The sequence below is a fragment of the Lithobates pipiens genome, unplaced genomic scaffold, assembly GCF_037356315.1.
Source record: "Lithobates pipiens isolate NorthernLeopardFrog02 unplaced genomic scaffold, aLitPip1_a1.2 Scaffold_160, whole genome shotgun sequence".
NCBI lineage: Eukaryota > Metazoa > Chordata > Amphibia > Anura > Ranidae > Lithobates > Lithobates pipiens.
The window spans coordinates 1,727,252-1,741,501 of NW_027507749.1; the positions used below are offsets into that span (position 1 = coordinate 1,727,252).

At 46.1% G+C, this 14,250-nt stretch overlaps 1 protein-coding gene across 2 annotated transcripts in view; it reads left to right on the forward strand.

Moving 5' to 3' along the window:
• Positions 1 to 3,228, forward strand: part of LOC143986453 (vomeronasal type-2 receptor 26-like) — a 135,776-nt gene extending 132,548 nt beyond the window's left edge. For both annotated transcript variants that reach the window (XM_077484798.1, XM_077484799.1), the window contains one exon: positions 1,305 to 3,228. In XM_077484798.1, coding sequence (XP_077340924.1) covers positions 1,305 to 2,197 — 893 coding nt within the window. In that variant the 3' untranslated portion in view covers positions 2,198 to 3,228. The remainder of the gene's footprint in view (positions 1 to 1,304) is intronic.
• The last annotated feature ends 11,022 nt before the right edge of the window (positions 3,229 to 14,250 follow it).

Here is a 14,250-nt window from a genome sequence, read left to right on the forward strand (position 1 = left end):
CCGTGTATACGCTCCATCTAACATTTGTTGCCGGACTTTCCACCAACAAATGTTGGATAGCGAGTTCTCAAATTTCCGGCAACAAAACTTTGTTGTTGGACTTTCCAAACGTGTGTACACAAGTCCAGGCTCGTAGTACATCTTGTACGACACTACGTTCGAAATGTTTGGCCAGCATTTGTGTGACCGTGTGTATGCAAGACAAGTTGGAGCCAACAACCTTCAAACAAGATTCCACAGTTTTGTTGTTGGAATGTTCGATCGTGTGTACGGGGCATACAGGTTTTAGTTGTGTTAACTTACCTGCTCTGTGTAATGGTTTTGCACAGAGCAGCTCTGCTCCTCTTCTTTTTTAAGTCCCTCACTGGTGGTCCTAGATCCTTCTCCCTGCCGAGTGCCTCCAATAGCCAATGGCTCCTGATGCTGTGGGAGCCAACACTTTGTTATGTCAGCTCTGTCCAGAGCTTCTTTGTGATCTCTTCTCTTTTGCTAAACTACTCAAACCATCTCCCTAATCTATTCTTCACAACATGGAGACTAATCACTCTGTAGACTAAAGATAAGAACTAGAATGGCTAATTAGATTAGGCTGAGATAGCACAGGATTGTGATCAACAGTTTTTGTTTTTGCAATTACTGAACAGATATAACAAAATGTTTCCCGTGGTATATTTAACAGACTAAAAAGGTAGCAAAGCATTGTCAGGGTTTTCAGGCAATTTAAATTGAAATTCCCCATTATCACATTTCTTGTGCTTTTCTTTTTACTATTTATTGTGTCTTCATGACACCAACATTTTTTTTATTTTTATTTTCGCACTTGCCAATAGACAGTCTCTACGTATAAGAGTCCAACTGTGTGATAGATTAATATAATTTATAATTTTTTTTCCTTTAAGCCCAGTAAACATGGGCTGAATGTCAGGCATTCAGCCTGTGTGTAAGGCAGCCGGTCTGACAGAAGCTGGCATGACTGAAAAAGATCTGCCGATCGGCTCCCGATCAGGGCACCAAGCTAACAGCTAAATGCGCTGAGTGTTCTGGCGGGGCTAGCCACCCCCCTGTCAGAACACAAAAGCTCAGCAGAAGAGATTGCTGTACTAACATCACATTGTTAATAGTGGCTCCTTCGGAGCTCTCCATTTTTTTTTGTTCATTCAACCCGCTGTGTGTAAAAAGGCTTAAGTCTCCCCCAAATGCATTGATGGAAATCCCATTGCTAGCTGTGAGACAACACAAGACAATTCATTTTCTTAGAAGCTCTGACCCCGATGCTCATTGTGTTTGTATTGTTCTTCCTACAGACAGTGAAAACTGCATGAAATGTCCTGATGATGAATGGCCAAATCAGAAGAAGGATCGGTGTGTTCCAAGAGTGGTGGAATTTCTCTCCTACACTGATGATACCATTGTTGCCATATTTTCAGCTGTCTCCATCCTCTGTTGCCTTCTGACTGGTTTAATATTGGGAACATTTATACATTATCAGGACACCCCCATTGTTAAAGCTAATAACCGGAACCTGAGCTATCTTCTTCTGGTCTCCATCATGCTGAGCTTCCTCTGTGTCTTCTTGTTCCTCGGCCATCCAGTAGATGTGACCTGCATGCTGCGTGTGACCTCCTTTGGTGTCATTTTCTCAGTTGCCGTCTCTTCTCTACTTGCCAAAAGTATCATGGTGTGTATTGCTTTTAAAGCCACCAAACCTGGAAGTCCCTGGAAGAAATGGATGGGAGCCAAACTTCCCAATGTTATCATTTGTGTCTTCTCACTGGTTCAAGTCAAAATCTGTGTCACTTGGTTGTCTATTTCTCCCCCCTTCCAGGATCGGGACACTCACTCTTATCAGGGGAAGGTCATCATTCAGTGTAATGAGGGTTCAGTTATCGGCTTCTACTCAGTCCTGGGATATATGGGGCTTCTGGCAGCTGTGAGTTTCATTATCGCTTTTTTAGCCAGGACATTACCGGACAGTTTTAATGAGGCCAAGTACATCACCTTCAGCATGCTGGTGTTCTGCAGTGTCTGGATTGCCATGATCCCCGCCTATCTGAGCACCAGAGGGAAATACATGGTGGCTGTGGAGGTTTTTGCTATAATGGCATCAAGTTCTGGACTTCTTTGCTGTATATTTTTCCCAAAATGTTATATAATTCTGTTCAGACCCGACCTGAATACAAAGACAGTTATCCGCTAATATGTATGGAGCAACACTGGGTTACCAGTAGTTATATCATTATCTCTATTATTGTATTTTAGTATTATACTGGTGTATTGAGAATGAACATTGTTAAAGCGGAGCTCCAGGCTCCTTCAGAAAAAAAATAAAAGTCAGCAGCTACAAATACTATATCTTATACTTACCTGTCCTGGAATCCAGCGGTGTCTTCACCTCAACTGATTTTTCAGTTGGCTCTCAGGTGCTGCCACCGCCATTCCTTGTAAGGGAAACCAGCAATGAAGCCTTCACAGCTGGCTCTTTACGGCACATGTGCAAAGTGTGCTGCTCTTTGTGAATGGCCCGACAGCGGGGGAAGGAGGAGGGGGGCCGAACTTCAGGGGGACTTGGCCATGGCCAAGTCACCAGGAAGTGGAAGAGGGTATCTGTCAAAAAACAGATATCCGCTCCCCCCAAAAGGTGCCAAATGTTGCAGTGGAAAGGGGGAGGAAGCAAACAAGCGGAGCTTTCCCTTTTGTGTGGAGCTCTGCTTTAAAAATGAAGATTTAATTACCTCTCTGATGGATGGCGAGTTTAATTTCTGTTCTGGACATCACTGGTATCAGACACTTTGGATTGTTGGAAACCTTGTCCCCTGCTCGGTGTAGTGATTCTTCCCACCGGCCGTTACATCAATACAGAACAATGTAGTCACTTAGAGAGGAGGAACCACAGTGACCAGAGGAGGACAAAGTATCCAAATCATCCTAAAGTGTCAGATACCAGAGACACCCATCACTCTTCATGAGAGGGAAGATCTCACTCACCACCTTCCCGGGAGATAAATATCAAACATGTTCTTTAATGAGCTGCTTGTAATGTAATTTTAGTGTCAGGGCCACTTTAATTATAATGTATGTAGATATATTCCAGAGATATTAATAAATAAATATTGCTTGGCATATTCAAAAATAATTTTTAATATTAGTTAAAGCTGATGAGAACATGTTCTCAGTAAGTTCATATTTTAAGTGATAAGTTGACTTCATTTTAATGGAGATTTTCTTTATAGGACCTAATAAATAAATCTTTCTCCTTGTATATATTTTTTTGTAAACTTCTGCCACAAGGGAGTATCCGGCTTCCCCCATACAATGCTGCAGAGACAACACTCCTACCCCACACCTCGCCAGATCCCGATATGAATTCTTCCAAAGCTAAAAACAGGTTCCAGATGCTCATTGATCAATCATAGGATTTATTCTGAAGAAGACATTAAACATTAGAATTATGTTAGATTAATGTGTTTTGAAATGAATGTTCTTACTCATAAGGGCCCCATAATGGGGTATTTCTGCCATCTCCAAGATCTTCTAGTCAGACGTGTCAAAGAAAAAGCTAAAAAGATTAAGAAGCAACAATCCTCCCGATCCCTTCCTATAAGTATTCTAATCTTACACCCCGAGACTCCTTTCACACTGGGCCGTTTTGCAGGCGCTATTGCACTAAAAATAGCGCCTGAAAACTGAACAGCCGCTGCTGTGTCTCCAATGTGAAAGTTCCGAGGGCTTTCACACTGGAGCGGTGCGCTTGCAGGATGGGAAAAAAACTCCTGCAAGTAGCATCTCTGGAGCAGTGTATAAACTTCTCCTTCGCCGCTCTGGCCATTGAAATCAATGGGGCAGCGCAGCTATACCGCCGGTAAAGCGTCACTGCAGTGGCGCTTTACGGGAGGTTTTAACCCTTTTTTGGCCGCTAGCGGAGATTAAAACCACCCTGCTAGTGGCTGAATAGCAGCGCTAAAACAACGGTAAAGCGCCGCTAAAAATAGCACCGTTTTACCGCGGATGCCACTTCCGCCCCAGTGTGAAAGGGGTCTAATGCTGCGTATACACGACCGGACTTTCCAGCAGACAAGGTCCAAAGGGATTAGTCCATCTGACAATCTGATCGTGTGTGGGCTAGTTCGATCGTTTTTCAAAAAATAAATCCAAGGGTCCTAGAAATAGAACATGTTTCAAATCTATCCGACGGGCTCAATTCCAATGGACTAAAATCAGTAAAACCGTTTGTCTGTGTGCTGGTCCAACGGACCAAATATGACGCAAGGGAAGCGATTGGCTACTGGCTACTGAACTTCCTTGTTTAGTCCCATCTTACGTCATCACATTCAAAACAAACGGACATTCGAACGGACTAATGCCGGCCATACATGGTTCGAATTTCGAAAGAATTTTCTTTTGAAATTCGTATCTAAGAATTTTCGTATGAATTTCACACCATTAGTGGGCTGTAGCAACAGCCGATTTTCATGTGGAAATCAAATTTGAGAAATCGGACATGTTGGAAATTTTTTGAAAAACAAACGATTTTCTAATCAATGATGGGAGAATCGTGTGAGAAATGTAATAAGAAAAGAAAATTTACGGAGACAAAAGAAGATTCCCGGCCACAAAAATTCTTTTCTGTAGCAACATGAGGTAAAATTGAAGGTTTGGTCGGCCGAATTTCGTAAATCAATGGTGGCATCATCGGATCACAAAAAAAACAAATTTTCTGATTTTGAAAAGAAAATTTGTTCGAAATTCGACCATGTATGGCCTGCATTAGTCCGTTCATGTGTGGGCAAGTCCGTTAGTTTGGAAAGTCCATCAGAACTCTGCCGAAAGTCAGCTGGGAAGACCGTTGGACCTAGTCTGCCGGAAAGTCTGGTCGTGTGTGTACGTGGCATAAGAATAACACAAAATATGATATATTATTAATCAATACTCCTTAAATAAATATAATCACGCTTACACAAAACATTAACCACCTCCCAACCGGCCACTGCACATATACGGCCAGGTGGGTGCTTCCTCCTTCTAGGTGGACGTTCAGGAATGTCCCTCAGAAGGCGGGGGATCACATCATGCAGCTGCATGATCCTGATGCGCTCGTGCCACCTGGACATGGCACATCTCCGATCGGCAGGAGGACTCTGTGATTGGCCCTCCTGATCACATGATGGTTGTGTCCAATCACAGCCATCCTGTGATGTAAATAGAGAACTGGTAGCTAGGCGATCAGCTCTCCTCTCCTCACATGGAAGTTGTCAGTGAGGAGAGGAGAGCGGATCACTGAAGCTGGCCAGTGATCAGTGAGTATGAGCTGTATTTTACAGCTTTTTACAAACTGATCACTGGCCCAGTGTCCCCACACATGTCCACAAACAGTGTAAACACACAATGTCCCCAAAACACTGTCCCCACACAGAAAAAACACCTGTTCTCCACAAGTAAAATCACATGTCCCAATGATCATCTGCACACATATGTCCATGATCATCTGCACATATATGTCCGTTAAACATGGGCGGCGTCAAAAAATGTGTTTAGTTTCGTTCCGTTTCGTTCTGTACGAACAATTTAGATTCGTACGGAATACAAATTTTCGTTAACTTTTCGTAAAATTAACGAAAGTTTGTTATGATGAGTTTATCATTATGAGGGGTTCCCTCCAGGGGCGTAACTATAGGGGGTGCAGCAGTCGCGACCGCAACTGGGCCCTGTGCTGCAGGGGGCCCATGCAGCCCCCTCTACATATGGCCGGCAGCAGCATAGGCATCTAGGGGTGCCAGTGCACCATGCACACGGGTGGCTGGAGGTGGAGGGTGACTAGCAGAGCTCCATGCTTGACTATCGCACTGGCTGCTCTTTAGTTGTGCATTCCCCGCATGACCTGATTCCTCGGCCGGCTCCTCAGAGTACCCCTCTCCTGCTCCATGCATTGCCGCTCAGTCCGATGTCTGTTCTCCCCAGCCAGAGTCCCGCCCCCCCGAGTCTGGCCCACATTGCACTGCATACTTCTCCCGGGTATACAAACTTTAAGCACACAAATGCAGTGCAGCCCTATGAGAGCTCCCCGGAGGACACTGCAGGCTTGTCTGCCAGCCCCCCTCCTCCCCGTCATACACAGATGATGAAAGGTCTTTCTGGGAGATATGCTGATCACCTGTCCAGCACACTGGATGGAGCCCAGGCCAAAATGGATGAGTGCGCGGCCTGCAGCTCGGTCATGGTGAGTGAGAGGACCCCATCCCCCACACACCGTTAGTTACCCCCTCCATCTCCCCCTGGGGACAGGGGCCCCTTCTTACGTTGGGACAGGGACCCCATCTCCCCTGGGGACAGGGACCCCTTCTCACCTGGGGGCAGTAACTTCATCTGCCCTGGAGAAAAGGACCTCATCTCTTCTGGGGACGGGGACCCCATCCTGCCTAGGGACAGTCCCCCCAATGGGGCACCTAAAAATAAAAAAAATAATAAAAAAAACTACTGATGCCTGTGGTGGAACTACAGGGCTCACAAAGGTCATACCTGTGACCACGCCCTGGAGTTCCATCGCCGGACTCGGAGGGAAGGGCCCTGTCTGTGGTTCAGGGGGCCCTTCATGGTTTCTTGCATTGGGGCCCTGAAGGTTCTAGTTACGCCAATGGTTCCCACCATCCCTGTGCTGAGTTCCCGGGTCTGAGTGTACACCCGCTGTGCCCATTATGAGGGACTCCCACCATCCCTGTGCTGTGCCGACTTCCTCTGATTGGTGAACAAAGCACCAGTCATGTTTCTGTTAATTTGAATGCGAAATTCCGAAATTTCATATTTTGGATTCGTACGAATGTATGAATATATGATCACACAAACCTATTATACACTTAATGGGATTTTTTTTTTTTTTTTTACCAAAGACATGTAGCAGAATACATTTTGACCTAAATTTATGACAAAATTTGATTTTATTGGATTTCTTTTAAAACAGAATGTAGAAAATACTGTTTTTTTTTTTTTTTTTAATTTACATTCTTTTTTTTTTTTTGCTTATAGCACAAAAAATAAAAACCGGATTTGTGAATAAATACATCCAAAGAAAAGCTACAAAATGATAAAAAATGTCATTTGGATACAGTGTAGCATGACCGCGCAATTGCCACTGAAAGTGCGAGAGTGCTGAAAGATGAAAATTGGCCTGGGAAGGAAGGGGGTGAAAGTGCCCGGTATCGAAGTGGTTAAATGTGTGAATAATAAAGTGCCAAACAGTGTGAGATGAATACAAAGATCTCCAGTGATTGAACATACAAAAACTCATCCCACGATAAAAGTACCAAAGAATGTGCAAAGCGATCAAATTCCCTTAAATTATTTACATGTGAAGATCAAGTCCCTCACAATACTAAGTTCAATAAATCCCATCCTCCTGACATGGAAGAACCTTGCAAATTTCTGTTCTTCAAACAATCTCTTCATGAACCCCTCAATCCGTCATTCACCCACCTTATAAATCTGACCTCTTCAATGGATAAGTTGGTCATAGAGAGCTTGTTGTATACAAAAAAAATCAGCCGGGAACTCGGATCCACGTAGACAAATGCAGTCAGTCCCACATGAACCAAAATCACACTTTTCTATAGAGAAGTCCTGCTGCAAAAAATTCAGTTCAGCATAAAAGAGCGGTCCTATCATCACACAATAATAATCAATATACCTAAAAAGAAATACAAACACCAAAATCCCACCCCGAAACAAGAGCTAGAAGAATGGAAAGCAATCCTGGAAAAAAAAAAATATGTTGCCTCACAGAGGTGATATCTTCAAGGAATATCATGTAGATGAGAGTAGAGAGAGGGGGGTCTTTAATTGTTACAAAGACCATTTCTGAAGGCCAGAGAGAACCAGATTTCCATGGATGGACTGAATAGTGGACCTTCTGTGCTATGTGTACATTGGAGATGGTGGGAGACATTAAAAGGACAGAGGAACCGAGTCTAAGCACACACCAGGAACTAACACCCCACTGAGCACACAGGCAGAAACTTCACCTTTGATAGAAGTGGAAGACCAATGCTGGTCCAGACCCACTCATCTTCCCACCCACCATTTTAATATTATTATTATTTTTTTTTTTTATATTTTATGATAATTTTTCCTTTTTTATATTATTTACGTTATTTTTACTTTTTCCATTGCCCTGGTAAAGCAAACCATAGCAGGGAAGGCAAGGGTGCAACTAAAATGCTTTCAAAGTGATCATATCTTTGGATTACTGGGTGTGAAGGACATACAGTACCATTGGCTGGAGGTGACCAGTATGTGCTTGAGGTACTAGACTGCCCCGCTGTACACGTCGTGTAAGGGACAAGACCTCTGTAGCACTAACCCCCGAAGGAGCTGCTGGTTATTTTTTGGCTTACCATTCCTTTTTGCATGTCTAGGGGATGTCCCGTGGTAGATGACCCAGCAAATTGAGGCTGACAATAGATCCACCAAAATGAGAAAAAAGGGGGAGGGGATAGGGGCTGGAGGGTAACCAACCCCAGGGACTTTAAACGGTACCAAATAGAATAAATTGAGGAATACCCATATACAAATTATTATTTTTATTAACAAAACATTAAAATAAAGAAGCAAGGAATAAATATCAATAAAGATATTAATACATCAAAATTCATACAGGATTGGCATGAATCATAAATACATGAAGTATTACCAGTCCTACAAATCTAATGCTGCTATTTTCTCTACATGTTTCGCTCCAAACGAGCTTCCTCAGGAGATGGATGATGCAGCGTTGTATTAAAAACTAAAAAAAAATGCAAAATGAGAAAATGTATTCAATATACTATATACATATGAGTATTCTACATCCAAAGAAATTAAATTACAAGGACATTAAAGAATCTAGAACCAAGAACCAAGCTGTAGAAAACTTGTAGGATACCTGAATCCTTCTGCTCACCCGGCGATATCCACAAGACCAGACTCTTTCGGTAACCTCAGCCCTTCCAGGCTCTTGTTAAGAAAACCAACCCATACGTGGTGTTCCCCTAAAGAGTCCTTCCCTGGAACGCCCAAAGTACAATGGGTCTCTCCCGAATCGGAGACGGCACCCAATCACCCCAGAATCCTCCCCCCAGCCTCCCGCGCCTCAAGCTAGCCAGCCCAGAGGCATCAAAGTCAGGTGGATCCGCACCCCAGGCCATAGCCTTCCTGGGGGCTGGTCAGGAGGACCAGGACCATGTAATCAGCACATCACACTGGACCGGAACCCCGAACCACGTGATGTCCATATCTTAAATACCCTCTCCCAGAGGACACAGCAAGAGGGCCACTCCCACTGACCTGGCTCCAAAAGAGAGTAACTTAAGCGCCTGACCAGACCATAGTTCCACGCCTGCCACAAGAGACAGTTCCCCCTCTGGCCAGGCTGAACATCTCACAGCCCAGTCAGACTGACATTGAAGTCTAATTTAGGCAAATAGACCCAAACCAAACTGTAGTTTGGGTAAAGTTTTTTTTTTTTTTTCAAATATAAATTTTATTTATTTAGATAGATACACCGGTGGAGAGTACCCCACAATACAAACCGTAGAAAGACAAAAAAAACAAGTAGAGCCCCCAATACAGAAAATAATGCGGTATCAAGAGCGCTTTGGCACTTAAACAGTGAAGTGAACAAGATACAATAAACCAACAGGATATAAAGGAGATCCTTGCTTCCGCAAAGAGTAGGGACAGTGAACCTGTAAGCTCCGTGCAACGCAACAGGAGTGTGGTACAATTTCCGATCCCCCTCCGACCAACCACCGGGAGGGAACCAGAGCCACCGGAGATGGATAAGGGTAGGGTTAGGAGGGTAGGAATGGGGGGTGGAGAGGAAGAGTTGGGGGAGGGAGAAAAGAAAGAATGGACAGAGAAGAAAAAGGAAAAGGGGGGGGGGTAGACCGACAGACACGGCGGTGGATAGGGTCATCCGTTCCACAAACGGGGGCAAGGGAGAATCAGGACTTTAGCAAAGATTGGCCTTCCACGGAGAATATAAACAGGCACCAGCTATCCCATGTTTTTTTATATGTTTCTTGTTTGTGCTGAGCAGTAAGGATGAGGTCCTCCAACTTCCGTACGTCCTCCACTTTCCGCAGCCAGTGCGCCACTGTTGGTGGGGCACTGCGCTTCCAGTATAGGGGAATACACGCCTTAGCTGCATTGAGAAGGTGACATATAAGGGACTTCCTATACTTTTTAAGGGGGACCACTGATAGATGCAATAAAAAGAAAGCGGCATCGTCCGGGATGGGGTAGGCCGCAAACTGCTGGGTTACACGACGGACCTCCACCCAGAACGACCGCAGCCTGGAGCAGGACCAGAACATATGGAGTAGGGTCCCCTTCTCCTCATTACAGCGCCAGCACCGATCCGAGGACGAAGGATAGCACCTGCTCAGCCTGGTAGGTGTTAGGTACCAACGGGTAAGGATTTTAAAATTGGTTTCCTGCATCTTGGTACAAAGAGAAGATTTGAGGGCTAGTGTAACAATACGGTTCGTTTTGGAGCGGTGAGAATTCGCGGTCAAGGTCCCATTCCCAGTTAAGCAAACAGGGTAGCACAGGGGGGTTTACAGGTGAGGACAGCAGGGCATAGGTCTGGGAAAGCACATGGGTCATTGGGTCAGTCGTTGAGCACATATTCTCAAAGGGCGTCAGGGTTGGTGCGAAGTCCCGTGGATGTGGCAGTGAGTGTAGGAAATGATGTAATTGTAAAGCCGGCCAAAACGGCAGGCGGTATGTCCCTGATGCCACAGTGAGTTCCGTCAAAGAGGGCCATCTCCCCTCCGCCAGGAAACTGGCCGCAGTGTCATGGCCGGCCTCAACTAGAGATGCGTAGGTAGTATAACGCAGACCTGGTTCAAAGCTCGGATGACCTAAGATGGGGAGCAGGGGAGAGAGTTCAGAAATAAGGGCCGTCTTGGCGGCGGCACCATGACCGTGTTTCAGCGTCGTGCCAATAAGGGGGTGTAGTTTTAGGGGTGCCGGGAGTTCCCTATAGCACCACAGTGCTCCTTTCAAGGGTATGTGGGTCTGGGCCTGTTCAAGCTGCACCCAGAGTTTGGTTGTTCCATTATGCCCCCAGTCAATGATCCTCCCCAAGTGGGACGCCAAGTAGTAATTACGCACATCGGGGAGCGCAAGGCCCCCCCAACTCTTGGGGAGCGTCAGCTGCGCATAGCGCAGCCTGGGTTTCTGGTGTGCCCAGACAAATTTGGTGAAAAGGGACTGTACCTGTCTAAAAAAAAGAGGAGGTATATGTATGGGCAGGGCCTGAATAAGGTAAATAAACTTGGGTAGGATGTTCATCTTTAGGAGGTTACACCTCCCAAACCAGGAGTGGAGACCTCCCCGCCATTGTTCCAGAAGTAACCGAGATCTAGTCAGTAGGGGTGGAAAGTTAAGAGCAAATGTCTGGGCAATGTTTGCCGGGATTTTCGTACCTAAGTATGTCAGAGCTGTGTCCGTCCATTTAAAGCTAAAATTGGCCCGTAAATCAGAGAGGGTCCGAGGTGGTACTGCTACGCCCATGGCTTCGGACTTAGTAAAGTTTATTTGCAGGTGGGATATCGCCCCATAGCGCTGGAATTCTCTAAGGAGGTTCGGTAACGAGATTCTGGGATTAGTTAGGGAAAATAAAAGATCATCCGCATAGGCTGATATCTTATATTGAGAAGCACCAAGCCTTAAGCCTGAGATATCCGGGTTCCGTCGAACATGACAGAGAAACGGTTCCAAAGAGAGGGCGAAGAGCAAGGGCGAGAGGGGGCAACCTTGTCTCGTTCCATTCCCAATGGGGAATGGACTTGAGAGGACTCCGTTCGCCTTAACTTGAGCTGTAGGAGTAGAGTAGATATTAGAGATCCACCGCATCATTGTATTGCCCAAACCTATGTGGCGGAGGACAGAGAACATATAACGCCAATTGACCCTGTCAAAAGCCTTTTCGGCATCTGTATTCACCAACACACAGGGGACCTTTCGGGCCTCAGCAATATGAAGCAGGTTCAACACCTTAATGGTGTTGTCTCTTGCTTCTCTGTTGGGTATGAACCCCACCTGATCTAAACTGACAAGGGACTGGATGTGGTGCGCTAGTCTAGTAGCCACAATTTTGGAGAAGAGCTTCAGATCTAGGTTTAAGAGCGAGATCGGCCGATAGCTACCACATTGGCTAGGGTCTTTCCCTTCCTTAGGGATCAGGGAGATATGGGCCCTCAGGGTATCTCTCGGAAAGGAAGTGTCTGCTCCTAGTGCATTGAAAAAGGTCACCATACGTGGGCCCAACAGCGGGATAAAGGTTTTATAGTATTGGGCAGTAAAGCCATCTGGCCCTGGCGCCTTATCCGTCTTTAAAGCATTAACTGCCAGTTGTAGTTCCGCCAGAGTAACGGGCTCCTCCAGAAGAGACCGCGTCTCCAGCGGGAGTGTGGGAAGCTGGGAACTGGAAATGTACTCGTCCATTTGAGACTGGCTACGGGTGGAATCGGGTAGGTTATAGAGACCCATATAAAAGTCTCTGAAGGCGCTAGAAATCTGCGTCGGGGTAGAGACCTTCAGACCCTGCGGGGTAATTACCTGCGGGATATAGGATGCCGATTTGATATCCCTGACCGCTTTGGCCAATGTTTTCCCGCATTTGTCGCCGCTTTCATATGATATGCGTCTGGAGAATTGTACCGCCGCTTTAGCTTTATACTGGAGAACCTCCGTTATTTGCGTGCGAAGGGTCAACAGTTCCGTCTCTAACTGCGGCGTGGGGATACGTTTGTGTTGGGCTTCCGCCGTGGCCAATTTGGTAAGCAAAAGGTTAAGGTGTTCAGCCCGCTTCCGTTTAATAAGGGCTCCGTGCTTAATAAACACGTCCCGGATGACCGTTTTATGAGCCTCCCAGAGAATCCCAGGGTCGCAGCCCGGAGTGTCGTTGTCTCTGAAGTACAGGCCGAGCTCCTTAGTAATATCTGTGAGAATGTCGGGCACCTGTAAGAGACTCTCGTTGAGCCGCCAGAAAAGAGATCGCGGGGAGGGATGGTCACTGAGAGAGTAGGTCATAGATATGGGAGCATGATCCGACCAGGTAATCTGCCCCAATGAGGTGGCGGATACCAAGTGGAGCTGGTCATGTGGCACCAGGAAAAAGTCTATTCTGGAATAGGTCTTGTGTGGGGTAGAGTAGAAAGTGTAGTCCTTCTCATTGGGGTGATGGAGCCGCCATACATCCCACAGCTGGTGGCCGTGGAGTGTCAGGGCAATTCGCTTCTGACAGGCGGGCGATAGGGAGGATTGTCCCGAGGACGTGTCATAGGCGGGCGATAAAGGAACGTTAAAGTCACCCCCCAGAATCAACTGGCCCGATTTAACAGTCATTAAGCGCGTCAGGGTACATTTAAGAAACCTGTCCTGTAGGACATTAGGTGCATAGAGGGAGGCTAGGGTAAATTGCTGTTCCCCAATCAGGCCAATCAGAAAAAGGTAACGTCCCTCGGGATCTGCCGTAACCGCCTGGCATTGCCAAGGCAGCCTACTAGAGACCAGGATGGACACTCCTCTAGATTTTGAGGTGGGGTTTGTGGAGTGATATACCTTGGGGTAATGTCTGTTTCGGAGTAGGGGTAGCTTATCATCCCGAAAGTGAGTTTCTTGGACAAATACTATATCCGCATGGGCCCTTTTGAGGTCATGTAACAGCATCCGCCTTTTCTCGGGGGTATTCAGGCCCTTAGCATTTAAAGATACCAATTTAAGGGAATCCACCACCATGTCTAGTGAAGAAAACTAAGCAAAATAGAAGGGGAAGGAAAGACAGAAAGAGGATGTGAGAGAAGGGGTAGAAAAGAGGTAGGAGGAGGGTAGTGTGTCAAAGAGGCGGAGGGCTAGGCCCCTGCAACGCCTCCGTGCCCCGCGTGGGAGACGGGGCAACAAACTAAATGGAAGACAATAGCTTCGTATGTGCACCACCACGGCTACCCGGGGGTACACGCTGGCCTACGTGGGGTGGGGGTAGACAGAGGACCGGTATTGAGGTCCCGGTCTCCCCGCCCAACCCGGTACAGAAAGGTAAAATTGTCAGCATAAAACATTCAAACAATGCAAAATTGAACAATCAAGAGAGAGGTAACCTGTAAATAATGTGAGGTTAAAGGCAAAAAGCATGCAGCAAGAAGTAAACAATAACACAGCCCGGCAGGCACAAATATAGTACAGTACATTCAAGTAAAGAACAGGGGTGTCCCGACA